Genomic DNA, 27,111 nt, shown 5'->3' with positions numbered 1-27,111 from the left:
GCATATTGTACAAATTGAAAGCGAAGAATTATCTGGTACGGGCAGAGGAGATATGTATCATTGCGCACTTAAGGGAGCCCCAAAACGTAACAAAGTGACATGGTCCTTATCGTGTTATGGACCCAGGAAAAGGGGGTAGCTCGTGGGGGTAGCAGCTCTCCACACCCCCTTCCAAAGATATGCGTCTCGCGTACAATAGCCACCCCGTCGTGTTACTCCTAACCAGAATTGCCTGGACGCCAATCCGGACTCGAGATAATGCAGGGAATCATGGCACGCGAGCTCCTTCAGGACTCGAGTACCAGCAAAATCCCACTACTTTTCCGATACGACCTTATTTATATGTCCCTCCATCGAGCACCTCCAAAAAATGTTTTCCACACCGTTAATTAAAGTACAAACACCTCGAATAAAATTGATGAAATCGATGGAATGAAATTTTATCTGTAGCTTGATTCTCTCCACGCTGGACTTTTTAACTTTTGCTGAGATTCAAATCTAATTCAGACGGTGAGTCGAAAAAAGAGGCTTTTTGTTTCTCCAATTCTTTCAAGTTCGACTTTTACCCTGTATTCCATTCCGCATGGCTGGACATAATACATTTAATGTGTTGGAACGCTTCGCATAATGTATACAAAAGAACTACCCAATAATAGTATCCGCAGAGTTCTCTCCAATATTCCTATATACATAATTTTTCAAGTAAACTATACCTATAAAAATTTATAATAAAATCAATTCTTATTACGAGTTCGCTCAATTAGCTCAAACTGCTCTTGGTCGAGCCAGTTTAATTTTAGTGGTGTTTGCAAATATTTGGGATCGGGCAAATAGTGAAATATTGGAGAAAAAAAAGTTACAATGATGACTTAACAAAGTTTGCATAAGAGTGGGAACATTGCAGAAAGGGTATGGTGAGGGGAGTGGGAGGGGCGAGGGGATGAAAACGCGAAGCTCCGGGGGGTTGGGGAAAAAGTGCAAGCGAGCACTCGAGAGCGATCGCGCGTTAAATGTGCTGCCGGGCGTACTTGGTCGCGTGTCGTGCGCGTGCCTTCCTATCAACGGGGGTTCCCATCTCTCAAACGTTACTCCCCTTCCTCTGTGTGCGTGAATTCACGCATAGTCTTAGCTACTAGCGTGAATCACGGGCATAAACACCGAATCGAACCCATTTGAGCGATAGCCACTTACAGCTGCTCCACTCTATCTATATGTATACTGTACCTCACTTTCCCCCTCTCCACCCATTTTGCCAAAAACATATTTCCCAAACCTTTGAAAAATCCAACAGAAAAAAAAAAGAGAAATCAATTTATGTGATTGGAAATTTTCTGTTTATTTACCAATACGAATATTTGTGCTCGAAATAACTGATAACCTAAATCAACGAAGATACATTAATATCGATTGTGAACGGTCAGTAATTTTCCAGTGAAATCTCGTCGTTCGTTCGGAACCAGAAGTTTTCAACGTTAAATTGCAAACCGGGCAAATATCGATCAATATCGTGCGGCGTGTCAATATTTGCGTCGTCCATTGGCAATAATTATACAGCAGTGCGAGAGATTTAGCGCCTCCCAGAGTATAATTTGTATTTCGCTACTATTATAGGTATTTTCCTGTAAGTAATGTCTATCCTGTGGCATTTGCATAAAATCTGCCAAATTTCGTGAACCGTGAGGTTCTCCCAAACATAAACCAAGTTTTGGTTATTTAGAGTTAACAATGATTTTACGACAAAGCTTTAATATGGAGCAAGAATGCGACTAATTAATTATGGTAATACAAACTAAATAATGAAGGGAAAAATCGATTGAAAAGGGAAAGTAACACGAACGCGGTGTGTCAAGACCAATGGGCCGCTGTAATCGTACTTATAGGGATTGCTGGGAAAATTCCTGAGCTTTAACGTAGGTTTGTAATGCATTCGAGTATTCCTAGCACGATAGGCGGAAGGGGAAGGTTCCGGAAAGGACTCGGTGGTACGTCGTTACCGTCGCTGCGACGTCGCGCCGCGAGTCGGTAAGTTCCGATCCGGTTGAACGTAACGGCTCTGGCACCTTTGGACGACGTGCTGCGGTGACCATCCGGACATACCAATCCTATGGAAAACCTCTGATAGCCTTACCTTCTATATCTTCGAGTCGAACAGGCGCACTTCTGATACTGATCAAATTCACAACGAATATTTTAGCAACCTTTTCCATTTCAAGTACCAACTTAATATAATTGTCCCAGAAAGCATATACAATTCTATAGCAAATATATACTTCAATGAAAAAATGTTGAACTCTTAATAAATTTATTTTTAACGAATATTATAGGAATTGATATTTTTAAATTTGGTTTAAGCAGAAATTGAGGGAAGATTCGTGGTGTTTGGTAAGGTGGATAATGGGAATATAATGGAGAATAGGTAGTCTCATAGGCAGGTTCCGTGGAGATTAGCAGTAAATAGTGATTCCGGCCGACATGTCGTGTCTCTCCATGTCGCGGAGGCTCATGAAATCCGATTGACTCCCGGAGGCCGAAGGTTTCTAGGATTGCGCAGGCGTTGAATTTATCGTTGGAAGATGCGGGGGTGTCGATGCGTGGTGCGAGGGGTTGGACGTGAAGTACCCGGATCAGCCAACCCTGTGCGAGGGCGGGCCAGGATTGCCAGCCCCCGGGACACCATCTTCTGCTAGCCTCTGTTGGCCTCTGCTATCAGCAGTGCCACTCCGAGCGGGTTGCCAGGATGTTCGGCGAGGTCCACGCGCACAACCGGACTCAGGTCCTTCGCAATTCGATAAACTTACCTTTACCTGCTTCCAAGTTACTCTCTTTCGCAAATTTCTCATCTCCCTGCACCAAACGTCAATCCCACTTCGTCATTCCACCACTGTCTTCGATCAATTTCACAAAATTCACCTTGATTCCCACAAAATCTCACGTTGGACGAATATCCCATCTGTCCTGCAAACGATCTTTATTTTCTGATTAAACCCACGTGATTGTGTTTTCCAAAAATTCAATAGAACTTCTGCTCGCATTCCTGTTTCAGAAAACGGACTCTTTGATCTCTGGTCATTCTTGAACTATCATCGAACTATTTAGTTTATTTGGAGAAAGCTTTGGAATTGTTTTTCAGTTGGTTTTTTTTCTCTTAGTCTTGTCGTTACAAGGGTGAGTTTTTAATTTGGTACAGTGATAGTGCTTACCGAGTGTTTTGCTTGGCGACGGGACCGAATGGCTCGGTACTGATGTGGTGGCGCGTTTTCTTTGTGAAATTGTTTGTTCGAATATTTTTCACGGACGATAACAGAACGATTATACATTGAAAGGGAAGTGGAGCAGGGGGGAGAGGAGTCTTGAAATTCCCCGAGGAACCAGCTTAGCCATGCTGGACCTCAAAAGCAGCAGCACCACCGAGCTGCCTCGTACAACTGCATTCACCAATCTCTCCATGTTATTCGCTGGTTTGTGTCATTTTCAGAATAATTCCATGTGCCTTATTCGATAATAAAAATAATAATCTATCCTATAATGTTGCATCTCGAAAAACTGTTACCAACGATTGAAAAATCTGAATATAATTATAAAAATAATCATTTAATCGAGGGATAAGAAAAATTATAGAAATAATAGTGCAAGAAATTTTTCTGAATTTGTCGAGTTATGGTAGAGATATAAATTTTTATTAAGGAGACTGGTTCGGTGGGAAGGATAGTTGATGTGAAATTCGAGGCTTTATTAATGGACAGTGAGGGCAGAAGATCAAATGAAGGGGGCAGCGAGAAGTAAAGATTGGGTGACCGTGTACGCCTAAGTAGTTGTTTGCACAGAAAGAGACGAAGTTTCTCTGCAGTGTGACGTATTACGTACATATGTACACACGTGGGGTCCCCTCATGCCAATAACTGCCAAATGAAAATATATCTGTCCACAAACATTGCTGCCAACGCTGGCTACTACAACCTCCCAAAATTCTTGCAAAATTCCGGATAGACTCTATTTTTTAGATTTTATAACAAAAAAATTGTCTCCTGTCAATGTAATTTAATTTTACCATCGAACTTGTAAAAAGTACGTGGCTCTGTTCCTTAGAGATACGTACGATCGCTTTATTATGCATGTACAAATTGCATAAGCGACGGAAGTATTCAACTAATCATAATTGGAGACAACCGGTTATAAGAGAACTCGTACAGATGCATCCATATTTAGGTGAACGTGAAATTCACGTCTACGCAAAAACTATGTTAATCCATTAAATTTCCACATCGCTATTCAATGACAAAACTGATAAATCCGATTAATTTGTTTTCAGATGCCAGTAGTTCTTACAAGGGGGGCTGGAGCCACGCCACGTCACCCGCCCCAAGTCAGGGTAAGAAATTTCTATTCTTATACTTAAAAACTCACAGACGAACATATAAATCTACATGATTGAGTAACATGGTGTAAACAAATCGATATCGGGATTAGACCGCGAATAGTTTGATCGAATTCGATATTTTCCCGTGGAATTGAAGAAAATTCTTTCTGCGGGGTGGATCATGGCGCGATTGGCTGGGAGTTCCGGCGGTTTCGGAGCATCTCCGAGGGTTCTGTAAATTTACGCATCGCAGACTCGAATTGTTCGAGCAGCCGTCGTTCCCTCTCGTAACGGTGTGGGTGCTTTATCCATGATCCATGTGTGTGAATTTGCTTAGATATGCTTGTATATAGTATGTTGGAAATTTAGAGTGTGTGAGTGAGCGCTCGGCGCTTTGTGGCGCGTTGAACCGCGGCCCTTTTGTCGGTGGTGGATGCCAGGGGGTTGAAAGGGGGTGGGAGGCTATTGGGAGGAACGGCAACAAGAGCTGACCCCACCTCTCGTTGCCCCCTGTGAATTCCACCATCCACCTACACCAACCTCTCTCCCTGGAAATTTCGCAACATTCAACATCTCTGCAGTTGCTATCTATTCTTTCTCTCTCTCTCTCTCTCTACTCTTTTCTCACTTTTGGATTTTTTATTCACCTCTAGCTATTTTATTTGGCCTATCTAACAAGTTAGGTACCAAAGTTCAATTTAAACTGAAAAATGTTGGTTATCGTTTTCTACGGTTTACAGAGAAGCCTTTTTCCCACCTCTCCTTCTCTCTCTCTCTCATTCATTCACTTTATCCAAACTCTAGGTATGGCGAAGCTCAAAGCTCCCGTTGTCAGTCGACGACAACGCCACACAATCATCTCTCCGAGATCAGAGGACCCGCCCGCGGGTATCTTGTTATAAACGGCTGCCGAATTTACACTGCGATGTGTTCCCTCAGGCTACTACGTTCCACCACTTTCCAATACTCTTGTGGTGCCACTCGTTATAGCTTTAACCAAACACGATTTTCGATACAACCGTAATTTTGGAGGTTAATTTCGTTCAATGATAGATTCTTTTTGATAAAGAAAGATATTTTCACGAATAAGTAAATTTTATGATATTATAAGTGAAAATATGTGAATTTTATATCCTTATTCATCTAACAAAAATTGGTGCTTTGCACGTTACGTGAAAGTTATCGAAACGTGAAGCTAAGGACACGGAACTTCTAAAATTATTGCTAACTGACAAAATCGGAAATTAAGGAAGAACAAAGCGGCGCGTGGTCTAATCCGGACGTAGGTGGTTCTTGCTAAAGAGTAGAAGAGAGAGAGAGAGAGAGAGAGAGAGAGAGAGAGAACGAGTGAGCTGAAGTTGTAATTTCAATTTCACGGGACAAGGGAGCCACAAAGTGTGCCCGGGGTTAGCACGCGTTGGCACATAATTTCATGAACCTCAATGACAGTGACGTTCTCTCCTTTTTGTATGATGCCACTCGGGGTGTAAACTCAGCCAAAAGTAAAGAGCCGTTCCTGTCAGCTGCAGTGTCGCTTACCCCGAGGCTACCTGAACTTATCACCTTATTCCAAAGCCAGTGCAACATTGTTTTCGACAAATAAACCGTATGTGATAATTTAGAAAAGGGAGCTGCTGTATATATTGGCGAAAGATGTAAAGATGGTTAATAGGAGAGTCGTGCAGAAATTTATAGAAGGAAATGGCTGTGTAAGCGTGGTAAAGAGGGAGGGAGGGAGGGAGGAAGGAAGGAAGGAAGGAAGGAAGGAAGGAAGGAAGGAAGGAAGGAAGGAAGAAAACGATAATACAAGAGTAATGTATAAAAGTGGCGGTGAGGGCGTCGCGATCGTTAAATATGGCGTCGGCTGGTGCGATAGTCACGGCTACGCGAAGGTCTAAGGTGATTTGGCGCGTGAGCGAACTGCCAAGGCACGCGCCGTGTTGGAGTAGGTAATTATCATAGGGAAGTTAGGGTTGCCCCGGCCACGGGGGTCGGTCAGCTCGCATCGACTCGGGTCAGGAAGTCACGCGAGACTCGCAGGGGAATAGAAAAAGCCCTTACATTGCCAGATCAAACAACTACTTTTTTCCCTACTATATCTTAACTGTCTTACCATTTATCTGTTATACCACTATCGAGGGATTCTTCAAAATAATAATTTTATAATGTTTATATATATATATATAAAAAAAAGAAATTTGTATTATCTTCAGTAGCCCCTCGTGGAGGAAAGCGGAAGAAAGAACTCTATTACGGGCTAATCGGCAGGTATTAATCTGAATTGGCGTAGAGGGGACTAATAATTCGAGAGTTATCGGCTGGAGGAAATCTGACGGGGAAATTTTTCTATGCGTAGAAAATTGAACAAGGATAGTGTAGAAGGAGAACACGCGAAGCATATTGGAGGGGTTCGCAGACAAGTCGAAGTCGCGCTGGCAGCTCGTATTATGTCTTCGGTAGTACATACATGGCCACGTGCCTATGCGTGACACGTTCACGCTTGGCTGCGTGCGCCCAGCTCCCCCATATCGGCTCGCATTCATCTCTGATTTCTTGCTTGGGGTGCAGGGATTGCGTTTCCACTTTAACTCAACGTCGCTACGAGCCTTGACCGTCACTGCTCCGATCAAACTTTTCAACCCCGACGCGTTGTCGGTCAAATATAAATGATACATTCAAATCAGTTTAAAATAATCTAAATAAGTAAACTCACGTCATGAATAATTACAGGAGTAATAAGTTGAAAAATGTATTCTGCAAATCTGTGCTACGTTCTTACAAGGAAACAGTAATGTGTATTTTAGTAAAACTCGTAGTTTTTTACAGCCAATTTTAACTATAGCAGTAAAATAGTCAGTAAAATTCGAAATGATCATCGAAGAAGAATTGGGGAGCCGGAAGTCATGGAACTGTAGCCAACGTCCGCTCGCACCCGTGGGGTCACATGGACTATGGTGATTCGGGCCTTAGTGAAAATAGGGGGGACATGGATCATGGGCAACAAGTCATCGGGAAACGGCGCGTGACCGCCACATTTATACTACCGGATTTACGTATACGAAAATTACCAGGGGAAAAATGAACATTCGTACACGAGTAACCGAGACAATTTGAAATTATTGAATTCTTATGGAAATACTAGTTCCCCTGTCGAAACATGCATTACTTATCAATAACCTTATGCCAAAAATTAACGTTGATCTGATATTATTAAACAAACGGTCAAGGTATTTACATATATACATTGTAATTTACTGTAAACTACATTGTTTCAGGAAAGGCTTTTGAATTTGGAGTAATTTATCATATCTTTTCTCATACTCGAACAGAATACAGGAAAAAAAGGTAGGGGTTGGTCGTGCTTTATGGGTACTTGCTTATTATTACGCAGCGCTTTGCGACGCGTGCCAGCATAGCGTGATTTATACCCGGGATAGACTGGCAACCTAAAACGAGCGGGCACCCTGTGCCCGATTATGACTCACGTGATTCTACTTAAAGTCAAATTGTTAGATTGTTCATTCTACGAACCCCATCCCTCTCTTTGTCTATCAATCAGCCCGCGTTAGAAAAAGATCGTTCCTTTCAATATATATAACACGAAATAATGGACTTGGTTTAATTTCTAACTCGGGGCTTCTTGCTTTTTGTTTCAAATCGAAGGAAAGTGAACATTGGGACAAGAAGTGAAGTAGAGTGAAAACTTGGGAAAAGTTATTCGGTCTGAGAAGGTTTTCCCCTTCCCGGGGTAAAGCTGAGTAGCAGCGTCTCCAGCATGGTAAGAGTGCAACAGCTCGGAATGGCGGATCCTTTGATCCTCTCTTGGGAAGGATGCATGCTTCCTAACGGGATTACCCCTCCCCATGTAATTGTCCGTGAATGCTCGGATAACAGCGACAATGGGCACACGCTGCTTCTGTCTAACATGTGATTTCGTCGGCAAAAGCCCGGCTGATTTTTACTCTTGGCTCTTTTTCTCCAAATCATCCCCATTTTTCCCTCTCGCTTTATTATTCATGCTTGAGAAAATTTTGTCTTTTAAAGAATTTTTTCCTTAAAAAATAATACACTTTTATAGCTGCAATGATTCGAAGGTTATGCTCAGGGTATGACTGGAATGTGGAGGACAGATGCCAAGCTTAAGCAGCAGTTGGTGTCCGGCGTGTGAAACAATCTGATTTTGTCTTTGATTGGGAGTCAGGGATGATTTGGCTTTACCCCGCTTCCACCCCTTCGCAATCCCTCTCACTCTCTCTCTCTCTCTCTCTCTCTCTCTCTCTTTCCACGCTTCTTTCACTCGTCGTCTGTAGAGGAAGGGTGGACTCCGCAATCAGTGTAGCCGCGGGCACCCGTGCCAGAGCAAACTCCGACGCCACGATAAGGCTAACACGTAACGCCCCGGAGGATAAGCTCCATTGTCGCTTCACAGCAGGATAACTACTGCAAATTTTACCATACCTTTCCCCATCACCGCTCCAAGACTCATTAAATTAAAGAGGAATTAATAACTCTTTACCATATCAGAGGGAAATCAATTATAACAAACAGACTTTGTCACAAAAATATAATCTTTTTATTATACAAATACACATTAATTTGGCTTTCCCATATATATCTTGTGAGATTTTACGACGAAAAGGATCGTGGAGGATTGGCTATAACGAGGCGAAATTAAGGGGCATTGTGCCTTAAACAGATTGCACACTCGTGCGAAACGTGACCGTTGGCTATCAGGCACTCACACTTTTACTTTTCCTTCGGTTTGCCACATAGGGTCACTCGTTCAACGAGAAAATCGGGGAAGCGCAGCGATAAGGTGCCGAGGCCCAACGAAATTTCCAACCAGAGCAGGGAGAAACGTATACCAAGCACTCACTCCGTGTTTGCCTACACGGAAATCCTCTCTAACGGATTCTAACGCTCGACCGAGCTTCTTTTTCATCTGCAACGCGTCAAATCCCCGTGTTTTCCTTCTGATATAAGTCTGCACTCGAGAAATACTGTAAACAAATATCGAGAACAAGCAGAAAGAAAAATATATTTCTCTCTTTGAGAAAAAGGGAATTAAATTAACAGAGTATCATAAATTGTGCAGTTGATTCGATTTATAATTAAATTTATCGATTTACCGAATGAACTGTTTCAGGGTACGGAAGCAGCTTATCCAAATCAGCACTGGATGCACACTCCCACCTTAGGCAGCCTGGTATGTAGTAGGTAGATATTTTTGTGAAGTTCAAGCTCTATTACTGCTTATCACGGAGTAAATATTGTACAGTTCCAAACTCGGCGAGTTTCATGATTATGTGGACAGAGAAAAAGCTTCTTAATGGAACGCTTCATTTTTATCGTTGGAACCTTTTCAAGTGCAAAGGGGTTGAAATGGTTAAGCGTGATCAGTTTCTCTCTATTGCCAAGTGACTGCGCTGGTGCAACTATCGACAAGTCCTGCTATTAAAACTAGGCGCTCATGCATGACCTGAATTGGAGCCCCAGCCGCGCGAAATGACCTCTCGGATTATAATACCTAACCTTAATCACGCAACCTCCGACATTCTTTCCGCGCAGCGCCCCGCCCGCAGCTGTTAGAAAATATTCAGCTTCCCTCGAGATGCTCTACGCTTAAAGTCGAGTTGAAGGAAAATTTGTGGAATTATTATAACGGCGGTCCCCTACACGTGGCGTAAGAGAAAAGAATCGCAGTGTTAGGTAAGCTAGAATTGGTACGAGACAAGTGGCATATAAAAATACTATCGAAGCGATTATGAGGAGAAATAGAGGTTGATGGGGTGAACTGCGAATCGTCGGACCTCAAAGGTCCCCCGAATCGGCGAATCCCCCGAATACGTGCAGGAGCGATCGCCTTTCGATAGAACAGTAATTCACTTACGAGTTAATAATGGGAAGGGGCCGGCACACACCCATTTATCTGCTCAACGAGGGATCCCCAAGAAAAAGCCTGTTAGTCGAAGAATTTGTTCGTTGTTCGATGGAGAAACGGCGAAAGAACGCGGTTGCATATATGGCGTTGTTTAAAAAATATTTCCCCCGCAGCGGTGTGACTTATTGTTTCTCGGGGATTATACGGGTTAAAGTTGCAGGACTGAAGATTTCCATGTTTCGACGTTCGAGAAGGAGAAATTGGACGGGCACACGGCGTAGTAGTCCCAATTGAAATTATTATGATCCAAACGAACTCTATTCTATTGTAGGGTTGCGATTATATCCTTTTGTACGCCTGTAGGGCCCTCGAAGTTCGTGCATAGCGCGAGCAACGCGGTGATGACGCATTGTAAGGCTTTTAAAGAGCTACGAGGGGCACGGGGAAACAAGCGTGTAATGGATAGGTATATGCTACAGGAGAAAGCGTAAAAATTACATCCGTCTTCTCTTCGCGAGCGAAAATAAAATTTACGTTGCCTACGACTTTTTTCCCTCTATTTTCCTCGCCACTTTTTTGCACTTTTTCACACCGAGCATATTCACCCGGCGAAACGACCAATCGTTTTTCTTTCCGTTTGCCCGTTAGCAAAGCGAGAATCCGCTCGTTTCTCTTCCTCTTTGCTCCACTGAGAAACCTAACGTTCGAAACTATTATATATATGTATATACGGAGAGCCCGCGCGGGTTTACACGCTTTTCGAGACGTAATAGAGAAAACTGGACGACATGTTGATTCTGTCCGAGGGAATTTTGTGTTATTTTTCCATTGATTTTTTTGCAGACCCTTACCAAATGTTCGGAGCGACGAGTAGTCGCCTCGCAAGCTCGGGTTCCGGTCAGATTCAGCTCTGGCAATTTTTACTCGAGCTTTTATCGGACTCGAGTAATGCGGCATGCATTACGTGGGAGGGGAACAATGGCGAATTCAAGTTGACGGACCCCGACGAGGTTGCGAGACGCTGGGGTGAGAGGAAGTCGAAGCCTAACATGAATTACGATAAATTGTCGAGGGCTTTGAGGTGAGTCTGTATTTATTTCTTATTTTCAAGCTTCCATTGAAACTATATATTTATATATACGCATGTGCAACTACATATGTAATAACGATGGCTTTAGTCGAGAGTCCAAAAGGCTAGGTCGTTTAGCAAATTTGATTTCGCGGCGGCAGCAACAACATTAGTCGGCAGCACGTTGATAGAATCGGAATTTACAGAAACTCCTGGGTTAAAAGTTCGACGGACGAGAGCGCGCAAGGGCATAAAAGCGAGCAGTCGCGTAATATAATCAGTGGATCTGATCGAAAAATAATAGCCGCCTCTGCCGTCGCTCTGGTTTGCTCTGATTGAAATTTCTCCCTTCGACCCCCCGTCCTCCCTCACCAGTCCAAAGGACTCCCACCAACGCGATACTGCTATGCTATGTCTAGTATCGACTGAATTCGCTCTCCCTCTTTGCCTCCCCCCTCCTCTCCATTTCACTCTGCTGTTCCTACACCGACGTTTACCTGTTACCGGCTTTTCCATTTAACGCTCGCCTATCGTCTCTCATAATTGCTCTTAACGCTTAGATTGCTTTTTTTCGCCAGCAACAGACTTATTGTACCGATTACTCCTACTCCGATTGAACACTCAGATTTTATTAATAAGCATCATCCTGCTACTTAGCACACGGACAAAAAATTCCATTAAAAATTACCGTGCTTGTCGCAGTAACGGGATTACATTAAGGAATTACAGAAGGATTTTATTTTTCTTCCCTTTTTCGTATTGAAATAATAATTCTTGATATCGCGTACAGTAGTTTTTGGTGGTAAGTTTGTTAAATATTAAGGATTATAATTTTTAATTGTGACAATCATAATAATTATGGTTTTACTGTTGTAATTTATGGTGTGCTGTAATAAATTTTCTTGCATTTCGCGTGAAAAATCTTTAGACTTTGCTTTTTTGACCTCAGCTGTGCAATTCGTGTGCGTGCAAAATAATTGACGACGAGGATATTGCACGATTGCATGTACAGTAAATCTGAGAATAAAAAAGATGTATGCTCACTGAAATATCTTGCAACGCGATTATTTTAAATAAAGATTGAGGTATATATTTAATAATGAATAACAAGCCGAGTGGATAGGTTGTAAAATTGATGAGCACAAAGTGCCAGGTTTAAGCTAGGCAAAAGCCTCGCATTGTATATAAAAAAAATTGCCATTCGATTTTTTTGCATATTCACCTCGTGGAGGTGCATATGAAAAAGGATCAATAGTTTGCAGAATGAAACTTTTGTGCAAATTTGATCAAACTAATTTTTTTTTTGTTTTTTCTTTTATCATTTTATACAAAAAAGGTTTCTTGTCATTTTTATATAAATAAGCTATGTCCGAATTTCGAGTAATAAATATATATATACACTCTGGTATTATTTGCGGTTCTAAAAATGAACATGCTAATCTATAGACACAAAAATAGGCAGCTTTGCTGTATTGACTTTGTACAATTTTATGTATTTTCCAAATGGAAGCCCATTCATGTGAAACACAATAATTTGTAGCGTAACATTTTTTTTGTTTAAATCATGGAATTTTCTCAGCGTATAAAGCTAATTTTAGTTTCTCAAGATAAAGTTTTATCTGTTATAGGTACTATTACGACAAAAATATTATGACGAAGGTCCACGGGAAGAGGTACGCGTATAAGTTCGACTTCCAGGGCTTGGCAGCAGCAACACAGCCAGCAACAGCAGATCCAGCAGCTTACAAGTATCAAAGCGAACTGTTTATGTCTGGATACGGGCACGCCAAGTTGAATTTGATGCCACCGCCGGCAGCATCGGTGTCAGTTTCCGTTCCAGGCGGCCTTTTCCAGTCTGCGTCCAGTTATTGGTCCACCAGTCCCGGTGCGAATCTTTACGCGGGACACCACACAGCCTCTGGGCACGTGCCGCCACACCTTGGCACGTATCCGCACTACGCATGACCCTCCGCCGAGCACTGGGGCGCCCTCGGCGCTCCGCGTTAGACTCCCCGTTGACTTCCGGTTGCCGCGAACCCTATCTCGTCTCCCGGACGAGTAACTTTGAGATCCACCTCCATTGGCCATTCAGCCTACGAAATCACGTGGAAGCCGTTGCCAGCTCACCGAGGGCCTTTCTTCCATTTTCAGGTTATAGACTTTCTAAGGTCTGCGATTCAGTGTATTGTTTGTTCTTTCAAATCTGATCATTATTTTTCATATCTCTTTCTTCTTATTTTTCGTGTTTTGATAAAGTTTTTTTTCTCATAATAAATAGCCCATCGAGCTCGGCACCAACGGTATAATCACTATCACGTTTATTGATATTGATTGCTCGTTTTTTAAGATAGATTTTGGATACTCGCACAAATTTGTATAAAGTGCCATTTACCAACGAAGAAAATTGCTAATATTCACTGTCGACCAAATTCCGTATCCATTTTACAAATGAACATATCAAGATCGGGCACTTTAAAGTTATATCTACTTTGTATTCGAATCTAGTCTTGTAAGGTAATTCCAGTTTCACTTTGATTAATCGCGGACAGTGAGTATGAATCAATAAAATCCACACGTGAAGGCACGGACACTCGAATCTTGTGGTACTATTGTTTTTGTAGGAGTACACCATACTCCTAGATAGTGCCATACATTAAAGATGCAGTACCCAACCAATTGACCATAAGCAGCGACCAATTATTTTCTGTCCCGTGTGAGTCAAACGGGTCTACCGACGATGGATTCCACGAACTGTCGTTCATAGATGCACTCGAATAATTGTAAGAACGTTGTACATAAATGATAGCGCATCGAAAAGGATGCATAAGTGCAGGGTGAGTCTTCGAATCAGCAAACGAGACACTTTTTCTTAGAGGTTATGTTATTCCATTCGGTTGATTATTTTTAAATACTTGTAAGCCTAAAAATCTCTCGCTTTAACATCTATTAAGTTCGGCAATTATTTCTTTTAAGCTCTCTTTAACGAAGAGCTTACTTTCTTAGCTTTTTTCATGGAGATCGTTGCAGATTGAACCGAAGAATTATCCTGTTTACGAAAACGTTTTGTCTTTGTAACGGACCGACGTTCTCCGGCGGTAACGTCGAAAGATTGACGAAATTGATTCGGGTTTGGATACGATCCAGTTTAATAAAAACGACGTTACACTTGGAACTTTGGATCAACGTAAATGTGATGTATTGTTCGCGTTAAAAAACGTTAATAATCCCTTTTGGCTCAAAAAGTGTCAAATCATGAGGAAAATTGACAAGATATTTTATAAATTCATATGCTAATGTAACCACTCCCGATTGAAATTAAAGTCAACGCGTGTATTATACAGTCTTTTAACTTATTTCTCATATAATGCTGGTGTGGATAAGGTTAAACTGTAGGTCAGTGGATGGTTCTTTGCTTTATATCTGTTATCTTATCATCTTAAACTTATGTTCTACGATGAGGTGAAACTTGTTTTTTGCTTCGACTCCATTTTGAGACTACACAGTAATCTAAAGAATCTACAGTGGCTCTATCTGCACCGAGAACGGGTAAGTCGCTGAAACTAATCGAACCGATTAGAACATTCTGATCTTTCGGAAAAATCATCGCATATTAGCCACTTACTCTGAGAAAAGCTGTACCTCTGTCAAGGAAGAAGCTCCTTCGGTCGTAATACTGTACCATACCACTCGTAAACGTAAGCATACCTAGAGTTACTTTAACGATTAGAGCACGGTCCTCCGGGGAGCCGTCGAACTGCGAGGCAAAATCAAATTTAGAGCCGGAAATGACGATTATCCGGCAGATAGTTTCCGGTCCGGTTGGACGGCAAGTCGGAGGACACTCATGTAGATAGGGTGTTTTCATGTGTAACGTAGGCGTGTAGAAAATTTAGCTTAGTTAGCGAGAATGAGACGGCGAACCAAAGCTGAAAAACCTTGAATGAGTGCGTGCATGTGTAAATCATAAGTGTGTGTCCGATGTATGCGTGGGGAATTTCTGAGTGGATAATAATAATGGTAATAATAAGGACGGTGCGACAACGTCGATGATGAGAAATTTGATGAAATGATGGTTGAAAGGGAGGGATGTTTGACACTAGTGTAGACCGCGTTAGGTTAGGTAGATAAGCGATCCCTTCGAATGGCAAAAAAAAACTTTGCGTCTATCTTGAGAGAATCGAGCAGACGGAAGGTGAGGGTGAGAGGGGCCGAAAATAATACATTGTATGCGTGTAGCAGAGAGAAAGGGAGAACGAGAGATTGAGTGAGAGGAGAAAAAATGTGTGAGAAAGAGGGGGAGCGCTGTTGTTGTTCTTGTTGTCGTGCGCTTGTATTAAAGTCGCCATGTTCTAATTAAACGAGCCGACGGAGTTGTATCAGTCGTTGGCAAAATCAATGTGGTTCTTAGTTGTTAGTTCCGTTGTTCCACGTATGTACATACACATTGAAGCATTTCCCTGTATATGCGTAAGAAGCGAAGAGACGTAGTTCTTGCGTAAAAGTGTAGTGCAGAAAGTGAGAGAGGAAGGAAAGAAAAGGTTGAAAAAAGAAACGGGATGAAAGAGAAAAAGGAAAATGAGATGGGAAAAATGAGCGAAGGAACTCACGGTAGGTCATGCCTTGGCTGTCGGCGGTTGGCGAATTGGTCGGGTTGCCATGGAGAAGACCGAGGTATTCCCCGGGTCCGGACCCGCCCCAACGGGAAACCCCCATTCGGGAAATTCGTGGCATCACCGAACCTGCCGTAGTGCCGGAGGTTTAGCTGGGCTCGGCTAATCGATTCTGCTACCAATCAACGCCCGTGATGCTCCTCCTCATTCCCCTCTTCCACTATTCCGTCGTTCCTCCTGCCAAGTGCCAGCACCCCCACCTTTCATCTCAACTTCCTTTTATCTCTCAACCCTTTCCACCAGTTTTGCACCTAACACAACACACTACTTTACTTTTGTGTTGTATTTGCCTTACAAGAAAAACTATACTCATACTTCCATCATACTTGTCACATATTTGTTCTTCCGGTCCAAACATTCTAAGATGTATCAAGTAAAAAATTTTAAAAATGAATTTGACAAGTAGTTTAATTTTTTTGCTTCAATAAAAGATATTTTTGCCTAAATAAAGCTAAGTAATTGTCAAGTTGGTAAGTACCGGTAAGTTATTTCGATTGTTGGTAAGCTTGCTTATATCAGCTACATCGGCTCCTTGTTGCTCCAGAGACTTTAAGAGATGTCGCCAAAAGCTAAACATTTTTTTATTCATTCCTTACATTTTTGTAGTAACACAACAACACAAGTGGCTATTTATAGGTGACACTCGTGATCATTATTTTATTTCTTTGAGCAAGCTTCAACAATTAAGTATTGTTTTACGTTCAATTAAAGTACAGTATTACTTAATAAAAATGTCACACAAAGAACAAAGTAAGGTAAGTAGGTTAAAAGATTAAACACAAAATAGTCTTTATTTTTTAGTAATGATACAAAATTTTTAGATTCAGTACGCTAATATAGTTAAAGATTGTTCGCGCAGAATAGACTGGGTGGAAAAGAAACTGAAGATGAATGAAACAATTACACCTGAAAATTGTGAATATTTGGAACAGGAATTAAAGGAGTTGAAAGAGATCCTTGAAAACAATAATACTAAATTAAAAAATCTTGAAAAAGATAACACTTTGCTAATCATGACAGCTGGTGGCCTGGTATTTATAAGCTTCCTAATCTTTGGATTATATTCTATATTTTACAATACATGATAATTGATTATTTATAAAACTGTATTAAGCCATATGTACTTTAACATTTAATTTGCATAATGTTGTATTTTTATAAAAACAATAAACTTGATATATATTTTTTAGAACTGAAATCTTTCAGCTTGTGCTATCAAAGTTAGTCTAATGCGTGTACAAAAATATTATATTATATCATTTTTTTATTATTAGTTATATGTTTAACATATAAACTAACACTCAAAACTGATTCACTGTATCATAAAATTGCAAAATATAACTTTCTTAAGTAATTGCAAATGCGTATAGTAAAATAAAATAACTTAGGTTTTTTATGAATTGCAAAGAAAGTCATACTGCGGAGTACCAGCAAGTCTGCTCTGCAGGTGTTTAGCATGCATTTCTGGTTCTAAATAACTAACTCGCACTGCTGGATTTTCCTTCATTGCATTTCTCCATTCCATCTGTAAACATTGTTTTAAATTAATTAGTAATTTAGGCATTTCACTTTCAACAATTTTTATTTACCAATCGAATAAAACGTTCTCTAGGAATGACATATTGGTCCCCACGCAAGATACGAATAATATCTGCTCTTTCACACCATGGCCATATCATGTAATCGAGCATTCCTGGTCTACTGCCACCAAAGAAAGGCGTTGCCCGTCTTGATAGCTCTCTATCAAAGGTTTCAAGACCCATTAGAGCTTCTTCAAACAAATCACGAGATGGCTCTTGATATAACTAAAAATTTCTTTAATTAAAATTATGTGCTATTAATAAAGGGAGAAAATTGTAAAAATATTTTTTACTTTATACATTGCTGAAATGACAGCATTGAATCTATCCAACAGTAATTTATCCTTGGCTTTGGCAAGAGGATCATTTGGATGCAACTTGTTCTGTGGATATGCTTCATCCAAATAATCTGCTAGTATGATACTTTCAAATAAAGTTTCTCCATTAGAAAACTCTAGACAGGGAACTTTCCCAAGGGGGTTTTTTTCCAGTAGCCATTCAGGCTTGTTGCTCAAATTTATATAGATGACATCATATCTTAAATAAAAGTTTGTATCATATACACAAAAAATTGATTGCTTACAAACATGTGTTTATTCAAAAAATTTATAAAAGATACAAACTTACGGAATTTGCTTGGCATCAAGGACGAGATGAACCCTCTGTGCATAAGGACAAAATCTCATGCTGTATAACCGTAATCTTCCCGGAACTAAGGCCGGGGCAACGGATCCTATCCAGTGACATTTTTTTCATTAATATATATATGTTTGTGTGTCTCATTTTAATATGGAATGATTTTACTCAGAATTTCGATTTTCTTTTTTTACTTACCAGCAGAAAGATGTTTTGTGGTTGACATTTTACAACAGCGTTTTAAAAGAATTTTAGGAGCTCGCAGAAACTCAGTTGTTTTTAATTGGCTTGACACTTTGAGCACTTGGCATTTGATCGAGCTACGACCGGCACTCAGCGGCAACGGGAACAGAATCGTTCGTTACATTACAATTTACAATATCCTCTCACCCCCCCCCCCCCTCCCTCCTTTATGCCGGAAAAAATTTCCTTTTTTGTCAGTCAGATAGAAATCTAAATTATCGACAAGAAATTGTACCGATAAAAAAAAAGTGCGTAAGTTCGCCAATTAAGGAAAACGGCGCTGCTCTTCCTTATTCTCGATTTCCCCACTCTTTTAATTTTTATTTGATTAGAAAAAAGTATAGTTCGTTTCTGTGAGTTGGTATCACTGGTAATCACTGCTGCTCGAAACTTTTGAATTTGGTTGAAGTACGTTTAATGGCATTTGATAGTTTATTACCTCAGCTTAGATCTGAAAAAGATAGTAAGCCAGTATAAATAAAACCACTTGTCAATTTTGTCATAATCATTGTTTTATTAAAACGTTATATTTTAATTTTAACCACTGACAGTTATCTTTATCAGAGAGAAATGGTTCGAACAAAGGCAGATCGAGTAGCGGTGAAAGGTATGTACTTTGTGTGCGTGTGTTAACAAAACATCTTTTAGATTATTACAGTATTTAATAATTTTAATATTACAGCTGTAGGGAGCAAAGCTCCAAGAAAAATAGCCGCTACGACACCATCTAAAAGATCTGGTGGCAGTAAAGGTAATTTTAAAAATTTTTTGTATGTTTATATCATAACATGTCTAATGAATTTTACACATTGTAGGAAAAAATTATTCTGGCGGAAATCCTTATCATCCAAGGGATACACCAGAATGGCAAAAACCAATAACAAATTTTCTTAATCAAACTCCTAATGCTAATGGTTCAGAGAATCAACCGTCATCGTCAAAAGTAAATTATAAATATACCTGTTAGAATGTAAGATTCACATGATTAAATTTTTAATGATTTTTATTCTTTTCAGGAAGTAGGACAAAATAGAATCGTTAATGAACCTGAACATTCTGACACAGAAATTTCAGATTGAAATATTTATTCAACCTTCATGAGTGTATATATATATATATGTTTTCATTATTCTGATACTGTTTGGGCAGAAGATTTTTAATTCCTTCTACCTGTTTTTAATATTATTTATTGCCAAGTTAATTTTAAGTTCCTTTGTTTCTTAATGATAAGAGTGTAAAGGATGTACAATAAGATCGTAAACTACTCTTGATAATTAGAAATGAAAAATTTTATATTTTGATGTGCGAAAGTAAAAAGATTTGATAAATAAGATTGTTGAGTTTATTTATAAAATAAATATATTGTAATTAAATAGCAAATTATAAATTTGATTTTAATACTTTTTAGCAAATGATAAACGACTTCAGAATTACCAAACATAAATTGGATACGATATGCGTCACGCAACTTGTAGATGGAAGATTTTTATCTATAATTCTACTGGACAGACTGGACATGGACACTGGACAGCATGGACTGGACAGTTTGGACTATTTAGGATTTTAGTGACATTAAATGAGTTAGTGTAGATTCACAAATACTTATTGAGAGAAGCATAACTTTTTTAAGGAGAACCATTTGAGCAAAGCACTGAGTTCGAATCAATCATTAATCTAGAATTTGTAAATAGTGTCAAATTCTAGCCAGCTAATTTGGATTTCTCGCCATTTTTTATTTTTATTTGATTTGTCGTATTAATGGGTGAGTTTACGAACGCGCAGTGCCGTCAAAATCAGTCAAAATCGAGTAAATCTAAGTAGTTCTGTGTCTAAGAGATGCTGCCGACAGTGGAACTTAAATGAAAGATATTTCATAAGGAATTTAATTCAGAGAAGCTTACAGCTTGGTACGAATGTGCGGAAACTTATAACTAAGTTTTATTTTTTATTTCGCATTTTTTCGAAATAACGATACTTTAACTTTCATACCGGCTGTGTAAGAATTTTTCAATCATGGCTAGTGTCTCGTATCAAATAGCGAATTTGCTAGAAAAGGTAAATATAGCGCAACATTATCCTGACATTCTTATTCCGTCATTTTTTTAAAACTAGGAAATAAATGTTTTTTTTTAGAGGGCAATCACTTCTCACCTCTACATAACCTTACAATCAGCTAATGCTACAAATTCATTTTTCTTCTCTGTTATTTTATTTCATCATTTTTAGCATTTTCTTATGAATTTTCATTTTAAACCTATTATGTGAAAGGTAGTGTCTCATGAGTCACTGCAATTTTACATATTCTTTATTAGGAGTAAGAATTGGGCATTTATTTTACAGCTTTGTAATTCATTTGTAACTTTTATTTTGTTTGTAGATGACGTCTAATGATAAGGACTTCAGGTTTATGGCAACTAATGATTTAATGAGCGAGCTACAAAAAGACAGTATAAAATTGGATGATGATTCCGAACGTAAAGTTGTTAAAATGCTTCTCAAATTATTAGAAGATAAGAATGGGGAAGTACAAAATCTTGCTGTAAAATGGTAAAGTATTGAAAGAATAAAAGATTACATCATTCATTTTTTCATTATATATATTAATCTTTGTCATTAAAATTAAATCACTTTTTATGTGAAGTTTTAAATCTACGAAATTCCATTTAATTTCAGTTTGGGACCTTTGGTCAATAAGGTCAAAGAATATCAAGTAGAAACTATTGTGGATGCACTATGTACAAACATGGTATCCTTTAAAGAACAGCTTAGGGATATTTCAAGTATAGGCCTTAAGACTGTGATTTCTGAACTTCCTTTAGGATCTAGTGTTCTCGTTGCTAATGTTTGCAAACGTATCACAGGTCGGCTATGCAGTGCTATTGAAAAGGTAAAATTTAAAATCAAGAATCTTATATGTCATTTTTAAATATTTTTTTTTTATTAGGAAAAAGATGTCTCTGTTCAATTAGAAGCTCTGGATATTGTTGCTGATTTATTGTCTAGATTTGGAGGTGTTTTGGTCACGTTTCACTCTATTATTTTAAATACTTTGCTTCCTCAACTATCCTCTCCAAGACAGGCAGTTAGGAAACGTACTATTGTTGCTTTGAGCCATTTGTTAACATCCAGCAACAGCTATTTGTATAATAAGCTTATTGACCATCTTTTGGAAGGTCTGTCTACTCAAACTTGTAAAAGTGTTATAAGAACTTACATACAATGTATTGCCTCCATTTGGTAAGTGAAATTCTACTATAATGTTTCACATGTAATAGAATACAAGTAATGTTAAATTTTTATATAGTCGTCAGGCTGGTCACAGATTTGGAGAGCAAATAGAAAGAGTTATGCCATTAATTGTGCAATACAGTGATGAGAATGATGATGAATTAAGAGAATATTGCTTGCAAGCATTTGAGTCTTTTGTTTACAGATGTCCTAAAGAGATTACACCTCACATATCTAAAGTAAATATGAATTCATTTAATCATTTATATTCTGTTATTATGAGACGTTTATTTTTTCTGTTTCTGGATTTTTTTAGATAATTAAAATATGTTTGGTTTACATCACATATGATCCAAATTATAATTACGACGACGATGCTAATGAATCAGAGGATGGAGATGGGCTGATGGAGACTGAAGAATATGGAGATGAAGATGGAGAAGATGCGTATTCGGATGATGACGATATGAGCTGGAAAGTTCGAAGGGCCGCAGCCAAATGCCTAGAGGCTGTAGTTTCAACCAGGAGAGAACTCCTTGCTGAATTGTACAAAGATGTGTCCCCGGCATTAATTTCTAGGTTTAAAGAGAGAGAGGAAAACGTAAAATCTGACATTTTCCATGCTTATATTGCTTTGCTGAGGCAAACTAGACCAGCTACCGGCATATCTCTCGATCCGGACTCAATGGAGGATGAGGAAGGTCCAATTTCTTTACTGCAACAACAAGTACCGTTGATAGTTAAAGCTGTGCACCGTCAGATGAAAGAAAAAAGCATCAAGACTAGACAAGATTGCTTTTCGTTATTGAAAGAACTGGTACTTGTGTTACCTGGTGCACTAACGAATCATATACCAGCATTGATCCCTGGTATACAATACTCTCTGCGAGATAAGAACTCTTCGTCGAATATGAAAATTGACACTTTAGCTTTCGTCCATATTCTTCTGGTGACGCATCAGCCAGAAGCTTTTTATCCTCACATGTCAGTTCTAGCACCCCCGATTATTGCTGCTGTTGGAGATCCATTTTATAAAATTACCGCAGAAGCTTTACTCGTTCTTCAACAGCTGGTCCAGGTTATTCGACCACACGGTTAGAATTAAACATCCTAAAATAATAATTTTTTCACTTCAGAAATATACGATTTGTTCTATTTCTTTTAGATAAACCTTGTGAATGGGATTTCACTTCATTATACAGCAAAATTTATTATTGCACATTGACGAGGTTGAAGACGGCAGATATCGATCAGGAGGTAAAAGAACGGGCGATATCCTGCATGGGACAAATTCTTGCACACTTTGGCGATGTCTTGAAGGATGAATTAGAAGTCTGCCTTCCAATTTTCTTAGACAGATTGCGTAATGAAATTACACGACTTACCACTGTTAAAGCTTTAACAATCATAGCCGCCTCTCCGCTAAGAGTCGATCTCGAACCAATAATGGTACTTTTGGCGAAATCGTAATAATAGAATTTTTTCTTTTTTCAAGCAATAACGTGCTCATTTTTATTTATTAGGGAGAAGCGATTCCTATTCTCGGATCATTTCTAAGAAAAAATCAACGAGCTTTAAAATTATGCTCTCTACCTTTATTGGATACGCTTGTGCGCAATTATAGTGCTGTTTTACATGCAGATTTATTGGATAAGGTGACTACAGAACTTCCAGCTTTATTGTACGAGACTGACCTGCACATAGCGCAATTGACCCTTAATCTTCTCACTACTATTGCAAAATTGCATCCAGTTGCACTAACTAGAGTGTCGGATAATATTCTTCCAGAAATTCTGGTACTTGTGAAATCTCCTCTTTTACAAGGTAGGATTATTTGGCTCTTAATTCTTCATTTTATTCATTTTTAAAAGAAAATATAAAAATTTGTATGTAGGTGTTGCTTTGGTTTCGATGCTGGAATTTTTTCAAGCTTTGGTGGAAGCTGAAATTCCAGGATTAGGTTATCGAGCACTTCTATCAATGCTTATAATGCCAGTAAGCCAATCTGTGCTCCATAAGCAAGCCTACCATTCTCTTGCTAAGTGCGCAGCAGCTTTAACAATATCTCGACCAGGTGAAGCTAAAGCTGTAGTCGGCCAATTTCTAAGCGATGTACAAAATCCACAAAGTGATGCACAACACATTTTTGCATTATTAGTCATTGGAGAGATAGGTAGACACGTGTAAGTTACAAATTAATGACAATGTTTTATTTGTTTTAAATAATAATAATATAAGTGCTTTGCTTTATTTTATTTCAGAGATCTTAGTGAGATCGGTTCTTTGAAGTTCATCATTTTAAATTCTTTTGCGTCTCATTCGGAAGAAGTAAAATCAGCAGCCAGTTACACATTAGGGAATTTAGCGGTTGGAAACCTTCCCGAGTATTTGCCTTTTATATTAAAAAATATAGAAACTCAACCGAAACGTCAATATCTTCTTTTGCACTCTCTGAAAGAGGCTAGTCCTGATTATTTATACAAGAAACCAATGCAGTGATTGGCAATATATTAATAATAATTTATTATTCAATAGATTATCACTTGTCAGTCCAGTAGTCCATCGGGTGTAACACATTTACAACAATTCGTGCCTTCAATTTGGATGCTTTTATACAGGCACTGCGAATGCACGGAGGAAGGAACGAGAAACGTTGTAGCTGAGTGCTTGGGAAAGCTAAGTTTGATCGACCCTAACACACTTTTACCAAAACTTCAAGAATCATTAAAATCTACTTCTGCATTAATGAGAACTACTACAGTCACAGCTATTAAATTTACAATTTCCGATCAGCCACAGCCAATCGATCCCTTACTGAAGCAATGCATGGGTAATTTTCTGGTAGCTTTGGAAGATCCTGATTTGAATGTGAGAAGAGTAGCACTTGTTGCATTTAATTCAGCAGCCCATAACAAGCCAATGCTCATACGTGATCTATTAGACACAGTGCTACCACATATTTATGCTGAAACTAAAATAAAGGTACGAAGGGAATATGTTATCATTTGTCATACTCTACGTAGCGTAATAACTATTTTCCATTTTACTTGTCCTTTAACAGAAAGAATTAATAAGAGAAGTGGAAATGGGTCCATTTAAGCATACTGTCGACGATGGACTAGATCTCAGAAAAGCAGCATTCGAATGTATGTACACTCTTCTGGACTCTTGCCTCGATCGTCTGGACGTATTTGAATTTTTAAATCACGTAGAGAATGGTCTTAGAGATCATTATGATATTAAAATGCTAACGTATCTGATGACAGCGCGACTCGCACAACTTTGCCCTAACGCTGTTTTACAAAGTAAGGAATCGGTTATTGATTTTTTTTAAATAATAAATTGATATGATTCATCGATCTAATCGTGAAATGGTTTTATAGGACTCGAACGATTAGTGGAACCTCTAAAGAGCACGTGTACAATGAAAGTAAAGGCAAACGCGGTAAAACAGGAATACGAAAAGCAAGATGAGCTTAAACGCTCCGCATTAAGAGCTGTCGCTGCCTTGCTAACAATACCTGATGCGGGTATGTTAATCTTTCAACAATAAACGAATCAATTAACACCAAAGATTTTGTCAATAATATCATGTTCTTTTTTCTTCAGACAAAAATCCGTCATTATCCGAATTCGTATCCCAAGTAAAAACGACACCAGAGCTTCGACCTCTTTTCGAAATAATTCAAAAGGACTGTTCCGGTAATAGCATGAGCGAAGCAAATATAATGGATCAGAGTTAAAAGTTTCTCGAGTTTACTTTTTATATCCTCTAATTTACTGTTAGTTAAGTACACGTGGTCATATTATTAATTAGTTTATTTGTGAATGCTACTTTTTCATCATTATTCTGGAATTAAGAAACAAAATGTAGTTTTCAAAACTAAATGTGATTTCATGTAGCGCACCATGTATAAACTCTAAAATAAATTTAAAAGCAGTAAGAATTTTACGTATCATTGTTTTATTTCAATTGAACCAAGTGCGAAGGGATTTTGGCGAATTTTCCGCGATGGAAAATTTCACCAAAATGATGAAATGTTTTTTTTTTATCGTGTATGAGTGATTACGTCTGTAAGGACTAAAAATAAATGGACGTGAATTAAAGTTTGGCAATGCGGTCGATAGCCTCTGCGTTGATTTTATTATGACACTGCGTAGAAGCCAGTACGTTGACTTTAATGTCATTAAAACTAATAAATCTGTCGGGAATGCTTAGATGGGAAACATTCAGTTCCGGCTTTGGGCTTAGACGCTGCCGAATAAACTTTTCCTCTAACTATAATTATAATCCATTCTAACTTCTCATATTTCGCCAAAACTTGCTTGCCATAATTTTTTTCTATATCAACCCTGTAAGGCCAGGCAATTTTTCATCAAAATTGACCTCTTTCTATTTGCGAAATGTAACTATAAATTTAATGAAAACTTACGAGGATGCCAACCTGACAGCTTGTCGATATCTCAACCATCCCCTTGAAAGGTTAAAAATGAATTATTATATGTATGTGGATAAAAGTGTTGGTTCACTTAATTTTTCCGAAATTTTCACGTATTTATGATACTGATAATTAATTAATTCAATACAGTACTCTGTTTGAACGATAAAAAAAGAAAGCAATCTTCCGTAGATTTGCAAAGATTGCACGTATCGTGTTTATTTAGACTTTGGTAAAAATGTACAAATATTGCGCGCTTTTACGAAACAATTATTGCTGGAACTATAAATTCTTGCCAGTCAGAGTGCGAAATGCTGAAGAAAGTGAAGATGAAGGAAGTAAAAGGGGTCAACGCTGTGTAGCATCCAAAAAATTTTTAAGTGAAACTAGAGAGGCAGTAGAAGGTTGTAGACCTCAAATGTAATATCCAGTTAAAGACTTTGGACTTCCTCAAAGACAATTTGGCTATTTTTATCCTAGTTGATTGACAGTTGATAAAGGTTCGTTCTCGTGCGTTGCTTAAATTCTTTTAAGCTAGCCTCACGTTAATCGTAGCAATTTCCATCCAAATTGCACATTCCATTTGCATTTCTCAGTAACGTCAATCAGTTTTACGGCGTGGGTGGATCTGTACTTGGAATATTAGGCCAATGCTCTATTTCCATCCCTATTTCGCTAATAAATACTCTGAGAAGTTTTTGTTTTTCTTGGCAGACAAAATTTGACCATCGATTAAAGCGAATTGCGTTTATCCTCCTTGTACAAGTTTTGGTAGGATCCAATGACGTTGAAAAGCCGATGATGGCTGCAATCTAGAAACATTCAAACTGCTTAATTATTATAATAAAAATGAATCGAAGTGTGCAATGTAATTGTCTCGCCAAAATTAATTAACGTTATCTCCGCGACGATTGAGTATAATGACCTCCGCGATACCGCAGTTGGATCAAATTTCAATAACTTCAGGAAATTGAGGATCTAAAGGAGGAAAAATTGAAAAAACTGGAT

The 27,111-nt window shown here is 38.8% G+C and overlaps 4 protein-coding genes across 8 annotated transcripts in view; 3 read left to right on the top strand and 1 right to left on the bottom strand.

Moving 5' to 3' along the window:
* Positions 1 to 15,703, top strand: part of Ets65A (DNA-binding protein D-ETS-3) — a 28,939-nt gene extending 13,236 nt beyond the window's left edge. For 3 of the 4 annotated variants that reach the window (XM_066726561.1, XM_066726562.1, XM_066726560.1), the window contains exons 3-6: positions 4,310 to 4,369; positions 9,504 to 9,563; positions 11,082 to 11,319; positions 12,936 to 15,703. In XM_066726561.1, the coding sequence (XP_066582658.1) occupies positions 4,310 to 4,369; positions 9,504 to 9,563; positions 11,082 to 11,319; positions 12,936 to 13,272 (695 nt within the window). In that variant the 3' untranslated portion in view covers positions 13,273 to 15,703. The remainder of the gene's footprint in view (positions 1 to 4,309; positions 4,370 to 9,503; positions 9,564 to 11,081; positions 11,320 to 12,935) is intronic. The other variant, XR_010822565.1, reaches the window with a different exon arrangement.
* A 1,038-nt stretch (positions 15,704 to 16,741) lies between these two features.
* Positions 16,742 to 18,551, bottom strand: LOC136773133 (pyrimidodiazepine synthase-like). Its single transcript, XM_066726563.1, has 5 exons — positions 18,392 to 18,551; positions 18,185 to 18,290; positions 17,851 to 18,094; positions 17,567 to 17,782; positions 16,742 to 17,502 (listed from the first exon to the last, which is right to left on the bottom strand). The coding sequence occupies exons 1-5, from the start codon at positions 18,417 to 18,419 to the stop codon at positions 17,371 to 17,373; spliced, it is 726 nt and encodes a 241-aa protein (XP_066582660.1). The 5' UTR covers positions 18,420 to 18,551; the 3' UTR covers positions 16,742 to 17,370.
* A 257-nt stretch (positions 18,552 to 18,808) lies between these two features.
* LOC136772797 (PCNA-associated factor-like) lies at positions 18,809 to 19,746 on the top strand. 2 transcript variants are annotated; one of them, XM_066725932.1, is made up of 5 exons: positions 18,809 to 18,899; positions 18,988 to 19,043; positions 19,119 to 19,187; positions 19,252 to 19,379; positions 19,453 to 19,746. In XM_066725932.1, exons 2-5 carry the CDS (start codon positions 19,007 to 19,009, stop codon positions 19,513 to 19,515), a joined length of 297 nt encoding a protein of 98 aa, XP_066582029.1. In that variant the 5' UTR covers positions 18,809 to 18,899; positions 18,988 to 19,006; the 3' UTR covers positions 19,516 to 19,746. The 2 variants fall into 2 exon arrangements, with proteins under 2 accessions (XP_066582029.1, XP_066582028.1); XM_066725931.1 differs by having other exon boundaries at positions 18,815 to 19,043.
* Positions 19,747 to 20,230: 484 nt separating this feature from the next.
* On the top strand, positions 20,231 to 25,610 carry Cand1 (Cullin-associated and neddylation-dissociated 1). Its single transcript, XM_066725108.1, has 14 exons — positions 20,231 to 20,491; positions 20,814 to 20,983; positions 21,110 to 21,323; positions 21,381 to 21,673; positions 21,741 to 21,903; positions 21,981 to 22,758; positions 22,830 to 23,113; positions 23,188 to 23,488; positions 23,559 to 23,847; positions 23,926 to 24,124; positions 24,200 to 24,646; positions 24,726 to 24,969; positions 25,048 to 25,194; positions 25,274 to 25,610. Exons 1-14 carry the CDS (start codon positions 20,450 to 20,452, stop codon positions 25,405 to 25,407), a joined length of 3,705 nt encoding a protein of 1,234 aa, XP_066581205.1. The 5' UTR covers positions 20,231 to 20,449; the 3' UTR covers positions 25,408 to 25,610.
* The last annotated feature ends 1,501 nt before the right edge of the window (positions 25,611 to 27,111 follow it).

This window comes from Prorops nasuta, unplaced genomic scaffold, assembly GCF_024137725.1.
Source record: "Prorops nasuta isolate Cenicafe-Biocafe unplaced genomic scaffold, Cenicafe_Pnas_1.2 PNAS00004, whole genome shotgun sequence".
Taxonomy (NCBI): Eukaryota; Metazoa; Arthropoda; class Insecta; order Hymenoptera; family Bethylidae; genus Prorops; species Prorops nasuta.
The sequence above is the reverse complement of the archived record's forward strand: the minus strand, read 5'-3'. Positions and strand labels throughout refer to the sequence as shown.